Genomic DNA, 14,029 nt, shown 5'->3' with positions numbered 1-14,029 from the left:
CCCCTTAAGGATGGGATCAAGGCAAGAATATCAGTTCTCACTTCTTCCGTTGAACAGTTTTCTCTTATCTACAGTGAAATACATAAAGAAAGAAATAAAAGGCAGTCAGTTTAGAAAAAAAAATTAAAACTTCCTTTATTTTGCAGGTGACATGATTACGGTTGTAGAAGATTCTGAAGAATCTACAAAAGAATGTTGTATGCGAATTAGACATCAGAGAAGAAAAACCCAGAGAGTGAGGACCAGTGACACTGTAACATCCAAGGACAGGTCACAAGAAGCTTTGAAGCTTTTGCCAGGGTGTCTTGGAATGCTCAGTCTCTTGATGCCCCCTCTCACAGCCCAGCCACCATGCTGAGAGGAGTCCAAGATACACAAAGAGCCCATGTGTAGTCTCTCTGGTCCAATTCTAGCTGAGCTCCCAGCTGATAGGAGCATTAACTGCTATTTTTTTTTTACTTGAATAGGCGGTCTTGAATGTCCCACCCAGCCATCTCGAGACCCCGAGTGACAACCACCCAGCTAAGCCCAGTCAATTCAAAGAACTGTGAAAGATGACAGGATATTCTTCTCTTAAGCTTCTAAATTTGGAGTGGTTTGTTATGTAACAATAGGTGACTAAAACAACCACATCCTGATGACAGGAATGTAACTTTTCACAAGCACTTTGGAAAGTTTTTTTGAAAACTTTACTAAGTGATTCTGTTCCTACATATTTCGTAACAGAAATGCATATATATGGGCGTCAGAGATAAAGTACAAGAATCTTCATACCAGATTTCTTTATAAGATCCCAAACATATCCATCTATCTGTCTGTCTGTCTACCTATCTACCTATCATTTATCATCTATCTTGTTTATCATGTACATACATACATACTTATTGGGAATACTTCACAGCATTAAGAATTAGCAAATTACTGGTACACACAAGAGCGTAGATGAATCTTAGAAATAAAATGTTGATCACCAGAAGCCAGATACAAGTGTATATACTGTAATATTCGAATTACATAAAGCATTCTCCTCAGAACAAAGGGAGGAGCCACTTCAAGAGCTGGAGAAGATGTAGCTCCCAGGGGCATGCACAGGGGTTCTGTATCTCTTCCCCTAGCGGCTCATTTGTTGAACTCTGTTATGGCAGCTCTAGAAAACTAAGGTGACCATTCCTGTTGAAGGATAAATTCACAACAGAAGCCGTAAATGATAATCTAGAACAAGGCCCCAGCTCTCTTAGCGCTTCAGAGTTGTCCCCGACTTCCAAGAAGGAATAGGGTAATCAGATGGTGCCAGGGGACTCTAGACTATTCATTTCAGCCCAGAGATGCTGTTGCTGCCTGTTGCCCCACGGTGAAGGTGACAGAGTTCTAAGGAAGCGGGGACTGGTGGTGCTGCAGTAAGCACTTCTGTCTCCCTCAGTGGTCCCTGGAGGACTGTGCAGATACAATCTGTACCTCCTTCAGTCGGTGATGGCAAAAGAGGGTCTGTGCGCCCTAAACCTGCCCATTCTCCAGCCCGATCCCTGGATTTTCTACACTGACTTTAATCCACTCTATACCTTCAGATCCTGGAGATGGCCAAGAGACACCATAATCCCCTGTGACCACAAACAGATTATGTCAAAACCTGGAAGAGTGGAATGTCCTTGATTGTACATATTGGCTTTCAGTTATTTTATTGGTAATAGTTATTAAGAAAGTCCCTGGGTGGTGCAAGCAGTTTGCGTTTGACTAATAACCTAGAGGTTTGAGGATTAACCCCCCAGCAGCACCACAGAGGAAAGGCCTGGCAATCTACTTCCAAAAATATTACAGCCAAGAAAAGACTATGGAGCGGTAGTTCTACTCTGTAACACATGGGGCCACTGTGAGTCAGAACTGATGTCATGGTAACGGGTTATTTTTATTACAGAGACATGCACTGTATAAAAATAGAAAATGTATGACAGCAACAACAAAACATATTCTCGCCACTCAAAGATCACTGCTTAGTACCCTAGTGCATATCTATTTAGATCTTTTTATTTTTTCAGAAACATGCAGATTTTTTAAAAAATGTGATCATCTAGCACATATGGTTTTGTAACCTGCTTTTTTTTAGTTAATGATCTTGAACTTTCCATTCTAGTAAACGTCCCTCTCATCTAATCCTCTGTCCATATTCCACATATTCAAATTTTTCCAGTTGACCTCCAAAAGTCCTTTATAGCATTTGCCCAAACCAGTGAGGACTCTAGCACCACCCATTGTGTTCAGTTATTGTCTTCATGAAGTCACTGTAACACATTTTTGATTAAAAATTAAACAGACCTGGAAGAGAGAGCCTGGGGACCGTTCAGTGCCCTTAGCAACTCAAAACTCAAACAGATCCTATTGCCATGGAGTAGATTCCGACTCATAGCGCCTCTACAGGACAGAGTAGACCCGTCCCATAGAGTTCCCAAGGAGTGCCTGGTAGATTTGAACTGCCGAACTTTTGGTTAGCAGGCGTAGCACTTAACCACTATGCCAGCAGGGTTTCCTTAGCAACTCAAAGACCCATAATTGTCCTCTCTGAGCATCAGATATTCCATGATGTGGGAAAGTGAGGCATACTCCTTTTGGATGGAAAGATATTATGTGAAATATAGTTTCAAACATATGACAATGTCTCTGAATATGCTGAATATGATTAGTGTGGTGCCCCAGGAAAAAGCCCTAGAGAGAGGAGGTATTAATTTCCTAGGGCTGCCATATCAAAGCTTAACAAACAGTGGCTTAAAACAACAAAAATGTGTTGTCTCACAGGTCTGGATGCTGGGAGTCCAAAATGAAGGTGTCAGCCATTTTGATTCCTTCTGAGGCTGTGAGGGAGAATCTGTTCCATGCCTGTCTCCTAGATTCTGGTGATGGCTGGCTATCTTTGGCGTTTCTTGGCTCGTAGATATATCACTTCAATCTCTGTCTCCTTCTTCACATGGTCGTCTTCCCTCTGTGTCTCTTCTCCTTTTTTATATGGACACCAGTTCAACTGGATTAGGACCCACCCTACTCCAGGATGACCTCACATGAACTTAGCTGATAACAACTTCAAAGACCCTATTTCCAAACAAGTTCACATTCTCAGGGAACAGGGGTTAGGAGTTCAGGACATCTTTTTGGGGAAAATAATTCAGTTGATAGTAAGCCCATAGTTTGTGAATGAATTAATGAAATGAGTGAAGCATTGCTTCCCTTAACTCATCTAAATCTTTCTCATATACCTCTGGTACTCAGACAGGCCATCCTGAGTCCCACCCCTGGCAGGCTGACCTTCCAGAGGCTACGACTCCCAGGGGTCTGGCCAGGTGGTCCCTGCTTCCCCAGAACAGACCACTGTGCACAAGACCAGGAGGCAGGACTTGAGGGCTCTTGTCTTTCCTTGCTGCCTTACAGAGCAAGCCTCTTGCCTCCTCTGAGCCTCAGAGGTCACCTGTGACCTGCAGAAAGGGAATTGGATAATCTCAAACAACCAATCCTTGGCTGAGTCTAAAGTTCCCCTTCTAAGGGTTTTTTTTTTTTTTTTTTTACATTTCTTTATCACCACTGGCTTCCTGCCTAGGCTTCCTCTGCCCTCCTACATCTGCAGCTTTCCTTTCCTTTTCAGAGGCGCTCTGGAAGGCAGGGTGTCTTAGGCATGGGCCAGAGATGCTGCTGTCACTGCTGGTGCTTCTGCCCCTGCTGTGGGGAGGTGAGTGGGCTGAGGGGGTGAGGGGTTCTGCTCAGGGGAGGTTCTGGAGCTTGAAGCTGAGTCTCTCCCTCCCCAGGGTCCCGGACTCAGAGTTTGAGAATCAAGCTGGAACTAAAGGAATCCGTGACAGTGCAGGAGGGCCTGTGTGTCCTTGTGCCCTGTAAATTTTCCTACCTTAGGGGTTCCTATGGATACCGCCCCATGTTTTGGTTCCAGGGAGGGGCAAATACAAACCAGTGTCTTCCAGTGGCCACAAACAAACCAGAACAGAAGGTGCAGGAAAGGACCCAGGGCCGATTCTTCTTGCTCGGGGATCCCTGGGTCAACAACTGCTCCCTGAGCATCAGAGATGCCAACATGGAAGACAGTGGGATGTACTTCTTCCAAATGGATAAGGCCTTTCAGGGATAGTTATATGGAGATGAGATGTTCTCTCTGAAGGTGACAGGTATGGTAGGGACGCAGGAAAAGGCCCTAGGGTGTGGTGCACCAGAAGTAGAAAAAAGATGGTTCTGCTCCTTATGGGGGTGGAGACAGTCATGACAAGACCCTGGGGCTGGCTGACAACATGCTGAGGTGCTCTGATTTCTCTCTTTTCCCTAGCCCTGACTCAATCACCCAACATCCAGATCCCAGGAATCCTGGAGTCTGGCCACCCCAGAAATCTGACCTGCACTGTGCCCTGGGCCTGTGAGCAGGGGATACCCCCCATCTTCTCCTGGAACTCAGCCGCCCTCACCTCCTTGGGTCCCCGGGCCCACCTCTCCTCAGTGCTCACCCTCTCCCCAAGACCCCAGGACCATGGCACCAGCCTCACCTGTCAGGTGACCTTCCCTGCAGTTGGTGTGACTGTGAAGAGGACCATCCAGCTCAATATCTCCTGTGAGTGCTGCGTGGGGTCACCTGGGTGGCTGAGAGTGTAGAGCCATGGTTGGGCTCGGTCAGGGTTTGACAATTGGAACCTGGTAGCCAAGCAGGAAGGAGCCTCCTTACCTGTTTCCATGGCTTCTGAGGGAAAGGCCCAATGCCCACTCATTTCTCACCATGGATGATGAGGCTGCCACATCTTCTATCCCAGATGCTCCACAGAACATGGTCCTCACAGTCACCCAAGGAAACAGCACAGGTAGGAAAGAACTTCTCTGCAGGGCTGGGATAGAAGCAGAGTCTCTGCCAGCTCAGGACAGACCTTAGGTCTCAGAGCTCCAACTAACCAAGGACTGCATGGAGTAGGAGAAACCATTTGTCTTAGTTATCTAGTGCTTCTATAAATAGCACAAGTGGGTGGGTTTAACAAACAAAACTTTGTATGTCATGGTTTAGGAGGCTAGAAGTCCAAATTCAGACTTTGGCTGTAGGGGAAGGCTTTCTGTCTCTCTTGGCTTGGCTCTATTCATGCCCTTTATCTTTGAGCTTCTGCTCCTGGGCAATCTTCATGTGACTTGGCATCTCTCTTCCTCCATCTCAGCTGCTTAGCTTGCTTGTTTAGTTTGTTTTATATCTTAAAAGAGATTGACTCAAGATGCATGCTAATCTAGCCTCATTAAGGTAAAAAAATAACCTAATCCTCATTACCATAACCTGATTCTGCTTCATTAATGTAACATACATAGCCACTCACAAATGGGATTATAAACACAGGCAGAGGTTAAGATTTACAAGACATCTTTTTTGGGGGCACAATTCAATCCATAATACCAGCTGATGAGGGAGAGCAGAGGGAGAAAGCCTCCATTCCTGTCAACTCCTGAAAGTCAGTCTTTTGCTCACCCACAATTCTCTTTTGCCAATTCCGATGGAAGCAGTCCTATCCGTCTCACGTCACCCTCTTCGCTGATGTTTTCCTCCTCCTGATGTTCCTTAAGTTCTTCCTTGGCCCATTAACCGCATTTGTCTGCTGTACGCCTGTTTGAGGTCCTCTGTGCTCCATCAGTCAGACAGCTAGGGAATCTCTAGGAAAATGATCTGGGCCTCTTCTGAAGGCCTGAGGCCTGGACTCTACTCGCCTCCCCAAGGCTAGTATGGATACCACAGAAAGAGAGGGACACTAGGCTTGACCCTGGCAGAGAGAGGAGGACAGGGCTGTCAGTGTCCAATAGTGCTAATTCTCTCTCTCTCTCTCCCCATATCTCTCTCTACCTTTCTCTCTCCATATTCCTCTCTTTCATCATCACTCTTTGTCTTCTCTCTCTCCATAATTCTCTGTTTCTTCATCTTTCTCTCCATATTCCTCTCTCTCCGTATTTCATTTCTCCCTTTCCATTTTTTTCTGTCTCTCCCAAAGCCCTCAAGATCCTGGCAAATGCCTCACCTCTTCCCATCCTGGAGGGCCAGTTCCTGCATCTGCTCTCTGTTGCCGACAGCAATCCCACTGCAGAGCTGAGCTGGTTCTGGGAGTCCCCAAGCCTGAATGCCTCTGTTATCTCCAACACTGGATACACGGAGCTGCCTCAAGCATGGACTGCAGAAGGAGTGTTCACCTGCCGAGTTCAAAACCAGCTGGGCTCCCAGAATTTTCTTCTGAATGTCTCTGTTCACTGTGAGCTTGGGGGTACCTGGGGAAGGACTCCGTGGTATTAGAGATGCAAGAAGTCCCCTGCTGAGCCCTCTCCTTCCTCCCCACAGATTCCCCACAGCTTCTCAGTCCTTTTTGCTCCTGGGAGGCTGAGGGTCTGTGCTGCAGCTGCTCTGTCTGAGCCTAGGTGGCCCCCTCCTTGTGCTGGAAGGTTGGGGGCGGAACGGTGAAGGGAAATAGCAGCAACACCTCCTTCACAGTTACCTCGAGCGCCTCTGGGCCCTGGGCCAACAGCACCTGAGCCTCAGTGCTGGGCTAAGCCTTGGCCTCAGACTCTGCTGTGAGACCCAGAATGTTCCATGGAGCCCAGAGCATCACTGTCCTGCTGCTGCCAGGTCAAGGATCTTCAAGGGAAGAAGAGCCTCATCCCTAGAGAGATGGAGCATGGAGGAGAGGCACCCAAGGCCAAGATAGGAGTGGCTGGGGATAAGACCCTCAGTCCTTTGACTGGTGGGAATGTGTGGTGTGCTGTGAGGAGGCTGCTCAGGGTCTACAGAGCAAAGGGATGCCAAGTGACTGAGTCCTGGGTGGGCATCAGACACACTAACTGAGGGCAAAGAGGAGTGGGTGGTTGGGAGGATGATGTGCATTGGGATTGGCATTTAATTGAACCTCGAATTATCTGTAGGGAAACCAGAACCCAGGTCAGGTTCAGACGTCCTGGGAGCTGCTGGAAGAGCTGGCGGCATGGCCCTGCTTTGTCTCTGCCTTTTCCTCATCTTTAGGTGAGGGTAGTGGGCTCCTGGGGTGGAGGCAGACACCTGGGGTGGAGAGGGTACACCGGTTGTATAATCTCAGACAACCTGTGCTGGAGGACCCTGGAGTGGTTGGGAGGGCCAGGAAACTTCCACCTGTAATCAGTTGGACCAATGTGGGGTCTCTTCCCAACTTCTAGTCTAGCTCTTGGGTTAGAAGGAGCACCTGGAGACTAGACCCTCATCCATCTATCCCAGTCACCATTTCCATGTTCTTCATAGGAGTAGGGGGATGGTCTACCTACTCCAGGTCCCAAATAGCAAGGCTGAAAAACCCTGGGATCTTCCCTCCGAGTGAAGACTCAGAGGAAGAAAGCAGCTAAGACAGTGGAAGGCATGAATGAAATGAACCCGGTCTTGGGTTCAGAATCATAGGTGAGTGACAGAGACACGTCCCATTCAGCATTACCCGTTTGGGTCACCACCCTTAAGCCCTTCCTTACTAGCATTCAACACTTAGCGTTCTCCACCCAAGAGTCCTACATCTGGAGACCAGGGAATTGTTTTCATTTTAGTGTACTTCCTTGGAGCCTATAAATTATCAAGTTCTGTCTATCATTCTTTCTGGATAGAAGTCAGACTTTTCTCCTTCACCTTGTCTTATTCATTTGCTCACTGAAGTTTCATCAACTCTCTCCTGGATCCCTGAGCCCACCTCACTTTCTTGCGCCCATGTCTTCTCAACTCAGACCACTGGGAAAATCTTTCAGAAATAATTGTTGTTAATTCCTTTCACCATTTGGATGGTTTAGATGTCTCTGCTAGCTTCTTATGTTTGGAGAAGATACCAAATGCTTTGGCATGGTGTCATGCCCTTTCCCATCTGTTTCCTCCACTCCATGCCTTTGCATTGTGCTCCACCTCACTGTTCTTCGTTTTCCTAAATGGGCCTGGCTCTGCAGTGACAATGTCCCCTCCTCTGGATTTGTCACTAACTAGGTCACTAGTTCTTGGCAAATATCATGCTCATTATTCCACATGAAAATTAAATATTATGCTTTCCCTGTGAAAACCATGACCACCCCTTCCCAGCAAGAGGCTGTTACCCTCTCCTCTGCGTCCCTACATCCCAGGGTACATCCCTGTTTTGTGAGGCTCACCATGTCATACTTGCAAACACAGGTCTGTCCCCTGCCACCGTAGAGTCTCCCCAAGAGCAAGGGCCAGGTCTGATACAGGCTCCTGTTGGTCTCCCTCAATGCACCCTGTTTCCATCTCCTCTCATATGTGTTGTTGTAGGATGCCATTGAGTCGATTTCAACTCATAGAGATCCAATGTGACAGAGTAGAACTTCCCCATAGGGTTTTCTATGGTGTAATCTTTATGGGAGCAGAGAGCCAGGTCTTTCTCCTGCAGAGCTGCTGGATGGGTTCGAATCTCCAGCCTTTTGGTTAGCAGCTATGTACTTAACCATTTTGCGACTAGAGTTGCTCCTCATAGGTGAAGAAACACCCATTGCCATTGAGTTGATTCTGACTCCTAGGAACCCTATAGGACAGAGTGGAACTGCACCATAGGGTTTCCAAGGATGGCTGGTGAATTTGAACTGCCAACCTTTTGGCTAGCAGCTGAACATTTTTTTTTTTAATTTTTGTTTTGCTTTAAGTGAAAGTTTACAAATCAAGTCAGCCTCTCATACAAAAATTTGTATACATCTTGCTATATACTCCTAGTTGTTCTACTCCTAATGAGACAGCACACTCCTTCCCTCCACTCTCTCTTTTCGTGTCCATTCCACCAGCTTCTGATCCCCTCTGCCCTCTCAGCCTCCCTCCAGACAGGAGATGCCAACATACTTCCATGTGTCTACTTGATCCAAGAAGCTCATTCTTCACCAGCATCATTTTCTATTCCATTGTCCAGTCCAGCCCCCATCTGAAGAGATGGCTTTAGGAATGTTTCCTGTGTTGGGCTAACAGAAGGTCTGGGGACCACGACCACCAGGATCCTTCTAGTCTCAGTCAAACCATTAAGCCTGGTCTTTTTACGAGAATTTGGGGTCTGTATTTTTTTATCTCACTGCTCTCCTGCTCCCTCCTGGTTCTCTGTTGTGTTCCCTGTCAAGGCTGTCATTGGTTGTAGCCAGGTACCATCTGGTTCTTCTGGTCTCAGGCCGATGTAGTCTCTGGTTTATGTGGCCCTTTCTGTCTCTTGGGCTCATAATTACCTTGTGTCTTTTGTGTTCTTCCTTCTCCTTTGGTCCAGGTGGTTGAGACCTATTTATGTATCTTAGATGGCCACTTGCTAGTGTTTAAGACCACACACGCCACTCTCCAAAGTGGGATGCAGAATGTTTTCTTAATAGATTTTATTATGCCAATTAAGTTAGATGTCGCCTGAGACCATGGTCCCCAAACCCCCACCGCTGCTATGCTGGCCTTCGAAGCACTCAGTTTATTCAGGAAACTTCTCTGCTTTTGGTTTAGTCCAGTTGTGCTGACCTCTCTTGTATTGTGTGTTTCTTTCCCTTTACCTGAAGTACTTCTTATCTACTATCTAATTAGTGAATACCCCTGTCCCTTCCTCCCTCCATCCCCTTTCTCCTAACAATCAAAGAATATATTCTTCTCTGTTTAAACTATCTCGATATAATAGTGGTCCTATACAGCTGACTGATTTCACTCAGCATAATACCTTCCAGGTTCCTCCATGTTATGAAATGTTTCACAGATTCATCACTGTTCTTTATCGATGCATAGTATTCCATTGTGTGAATACGCTATAATTGATTTATCCATTCATCTGTTGCTGGGTGCATTGGTTGCTTTCATCTTTTAGCTATTTTAAACAGTGCTGCAATGAACATGGGTGTACATATATCTCTTCCTGTAATGGCTCTTATTTCTCTAGGATATATTCCAAGGAGTGGGTTTGCTGGATCCTATGGTAGCTCTATTTCTAGCTTTTGAAGGAAGCGCCAAATCTATTTCCAAAGTGATTGTACCATTTTATATTCCCACCAGCATTGTGTAAGTGTTCCAGCCTCTCCACAACCTCTCCAGCATTTATTATTCTGTGTTTTTTGCATTAATTTCAGCCTTGTTGGAGCGAGATGGAATCTCATTGTAGTTTTAATTTGCATTTGTCTAATGGCTAATGATCATGGGCATTTTCTTATGCATGTGTTAGCAGCCTGAATGTCTTCCTTAGTGAAGTGCCTGTTCATATCTTTTGCCTATTTTTTAATTGGGTTTTTGTCTTTTTGTATTTGAGTTTTTGGAGTGTCATATAGATTTCAGAGATCAGATGCTGATCGGAAATGTCGTAGCTAAAAACTTTTTCCCAATCTGTAGGTAACCTTTCTACTGTTTTGGTGAAGCCTTTGAATGAGCATAGGTGTTTGATTTTTAGGAGCTCCCGGTTATCTAGTTTTTGTTCTACATTTTTAGTAATGTTTTGTATATTGTTTATGCCATGTATCAGGGCTCCTAACATTGTTGCTATTTTTTATTCCATAGTCTTTTGCATTTTAGATTTTATACTTAGATCTTTGATCCATTTCGAGTTCATTTTTTGCATGGTGTGAGGTACGGGTCTTGTTTCATTTTTATGCAGGTGGATATCCAGTTATGCCAGCGCCATTTGTTAAAAAGACCGTCTTTTCCCCATTTAACTGATTTGGGGCCTTTGTCAAATATCAACTGCTCATATGTGGATGAATTTACGTCTGGATTCTCAATTCTGTTCCATTGGTCTATGTATCTGTTGTTGTACCAGTACCAGGCTGTTTTGACTACTGTGGCAGCATAATAGGTTCTAAAGTCAGGTATAGTGAGGCCTCCCACTTTCTTCTTCTTTTTCAGTAGTGCTTTACTTATCCAGGGCCTCTTTCCCTTCCATGTGAAGTTGATGATTTGTTTCTCCAACTCATTAAAAAATGTCGTTGGACTTTGGATTGGAATTGCATAAAATCTATAGATCACTTTTGGTAGAATACACATTTTTACAATGTTAAGTCTTCCTATCCGTGAGCAAGGTATGTTTTTCCACTTATGCAGGTCTCTTGGTTTCTTGCAGAAGTGTTTTGTAATTTTCATTGCATAAGTCTTTTACATCTCTGGTAAGGTTTGTTCCTAATTTTTTAATCTTCTTGGGGGTACTGTAAATGGTAATGATTTGGTGATCTCCTCTTTGATGTTCTTTTTATTGGTGTAGAGGAATACAACTGATTTTTGTATGTTTATCTTGTATCCTGATACTCTCCTGAACTCTTCTATCAGTTTCAGTAGTTTTCTTGGGGATTCCTTCCGGTTTTCTGTGTATAAGATCATGTCATCTGCAAATAGAGATACTTTTACTCCTTCCTTGCTAATCTGGATGTCCTTTATTTCTTTATCTAGCCTAATTGCTCTGGCTAGGACCTGCAGGACAATGTTCAGTAAGAGTGGTGATAAAGGGTATCCTTGTCTGGTTCCCAATCTCAAGGGATATGCTTTCAGACTCTCTCCATTTACGATATTGTTGACTATTGGCTTTGGACAGAATGGCCTTTATTATGTTGAGGAATTTTCCTTCTATCCGTTTTGCTGAGAGTTTTTATCATGAATGGGTGTCAAACTTTTCCAAATGCCTTTTCTGCATCAATTGATAAAATCATGTGATTTTTGTGTTTAGTTTTATTTATGTGATGGGATAGAGTAATTGTTTTTCTGATGTTGAACCATCCCTGCGTACCTGGTATGAATCCCACTTTGTCACGGTGAATTATTTTTTTGATATGTTGTTGAATTCTATTGGCTAGAATTTTGTTGAGAAGTTTTGCATCTAGGTTCATGAAGGATATATATTTGTAATTTTCTTTTTTTGTGGTGTCTTTACTTGGTTTTGGTATGAGGAGCAGCCGAACTCTTAACCACTACGCCACTGGGGCCTCTTCTCATAGGTACATGCGTATATTTAATTCATCTCAGGTCAATTACATCAGTCATTAAATCAGCAGTGATGCATGGTTCATGATATTCTGTTATGATTGAGCTACTCATGGACCTCTTCTATTTTCTTTCTTTTTTTGTTTATAATAGAAGCCATTAATCTAAGAACGTGAATGCTGATAATAGCTTACATTTACCCGTGTGTTTTTCTTACCAACCCTCTTGCTATCTCCATCTTGAGTAGCCTCTATCTTGAATTCTGTTTATCGTTCCTTAGCTGCTACCTCTTTTTTTTTCTCCCAACTCATGGTATTACACCTAAGCAGTATATTGATTACATTTGCTTATTTTGGGACTTTCTAAAAAGGGCATTATGTTCAATGTAGTCTTTTGGGACTTGATTTTTCCACTGGAGGTTACATTATTAAGATCCATCCACAGTATTATATGTAGATATAGTTTATTAATTTTTACTGCCAAATAAAAAACATATCATGTTATTACAACACAGTTTATTTATCTGGTCCCATGTTGATGATCATTTAGATTACTTCCAGCTGTGACTGTTATGAACATTATTGTTTCATTTCTCATTGTGTTCATATGCAGGAGTTTCTTGGTCGTATATCTAAGAATTGAATTGCTAGATTACAGTAAAAATGTCCATCTTAACAAGGTGATGCCCAATGGTTTTTCAAAGTTGTGGACCAATATACATTCCCAGGAACTACGTCTGAGTAATTTTGTTGATTCACATCCCTTCCAATACTTGATGTCCCCAGCCTTCTCATTTTTGCTAATAAAATTAGGATACCACATTGAGGTTTTCACTTACACTTTCCTGATTACTAAATGTTTTGCATTTATTTATGTATTTTTATGGAGTCAAGAGTACATAAATGTTGACCTCTTCTATGGAATGCCTGTTCACCGCTATTGCCCATTTTTTGTCTTGGTAGTTTGTCCTTTCCTTACTAATCTGTAGGAAAGCATTACATAGTTTTAATGCCAGCTTATCTTAGCTATGTGTATTAAAACTTTTTTCCTGTGTGTAGCTTGTGATTTTTCTTTTCTTAAGATGACTTTTTTTTTTAAGATGACTTGCCTAACCCAAGTCTTTAATTCTGATACAGTCACACTAGTTAAACCTCTTATATAGAGTGATTTTTTGTCTTTTCAAGAAAATATTTCCTGCTCTAAGATCAGAATCATATTCACCTATATTTTATACAGAAATTAAAAATTTTTTGCTTTTGACATTTAGGTAATTTTTTTTTTTATTAACTTTTATTAAGCTTCAAGTGAACGTTTACGAATCCAATCAGTCTGTCACATATAAGTTTACATACATCTCACTCCCTACTCCCACTTGCTCTCCCCTTCTTGAGTCAGCCCTTTCAGTCTCTCCTTTCGTGACAATTTTGCCGGCTTCTCTCTCTCTCTATCCTCCCATCCCCCCTCCAGACAAGAGTTGCCAACACAATCTCAAGTGTCCACCTGATATAATTAGCTCACTCTTCATCAACGTCTCTCTCCCACCCGCTGACCAGTCCCTTTCATGTCTGATCAGTTGTCTTCGGGGATGGTTCCTGTCCTGTGCCAACAGAAGGTCTGGGAACCATGGCTGCCGGGATTCCTCTAGTCTCAGTCAGACCATTAAGTATGGTCTTTTTGTGAGAATTTGGGGTCTGCATCCCACTGATCTCCTGCTCCCTCAGGGGTCCTCTGCTGTGCTCCCTGTCAGGGCAGTCATCGATTGTGGCTGGGCACCAACTAGTTCTTCTAGTCTCAGGATGATGTAGGTCTCTGGATCATGTGGCCCTTTCTGTCTCTTGGGCTCTTAGTTGTCGTGTGGCCTTGGTGTTCTTCATTTTCCTTTGCTCCAGGTGGGTTGAGACCAATTGATGCATCTTAGATGGCCGCTTGTTAGCATTTAAGACCCCAGAGGCCACATTTCAAAGTGGGATGCAGAATGATTTCATAATAGAATTATTTTGCCAATTGACTTAGAAGTCCCCGCAAACCATGTTCCCCAGACCCCCGCCCTTGCTCCGCTGACCTTTGAAACATTCATTTTATCCCGGCAACTTCTTTGCTTTTGGTCCAGTCCAATTGAGC

General features: G+C 44.0%; 1 protein-coding gene across 1 annotated transcript; it reads left to right on the top strand.

Moving 5' to 3' along the window:
* The first annotated feature begins 3,570 nt into the window (after window positions 1-3,570).
* Window positions 3,571-13,540, top strand: LOC100666337 (sialic acid-binding Ig-like lectin 6). Its single transcript, XM_023543370.2, has 3 exons — window positions 3,571-3,709; window positions 4,313-4,591; window positions 5,994-13,540. Exons 1-3 carry the CDS (start codon window positions 3,667-3,669, stop codon window positions 6,287-6,289), a joined length of 618 nt encoding a protein of 205 aa, XP_023399138.1. The 5' UTR covers window positions 3,571-3,666; the 3' UTR covers window positions 6,290-13,540.
* Window positions 13,541-14,029: the final 489 nt, after the last annotated feature.

The sequence above is a fragment of the Loxodonta africana genome, chromosome 11, assembly GCF_030014295.1.
Source record: "Loxodonta africana isolate mLoxAfr1 chromosome 11, mLoxAfr1.hap2, whole genome shotgun sequence".
In the NCBI taxonomy this organism is placed as follows: domain Eukaryota; kingdom Metazoa; phylum Chordata; class Mammalia; order Proboscidea; family Elephantidae; genus Loxodonta; species Loxodonta africana.
The sequence above is the reverse complement of the archived record's forward strand: the minus strand, read 5'-3'. Positions and strand labels throughout refer to the sequence as shown.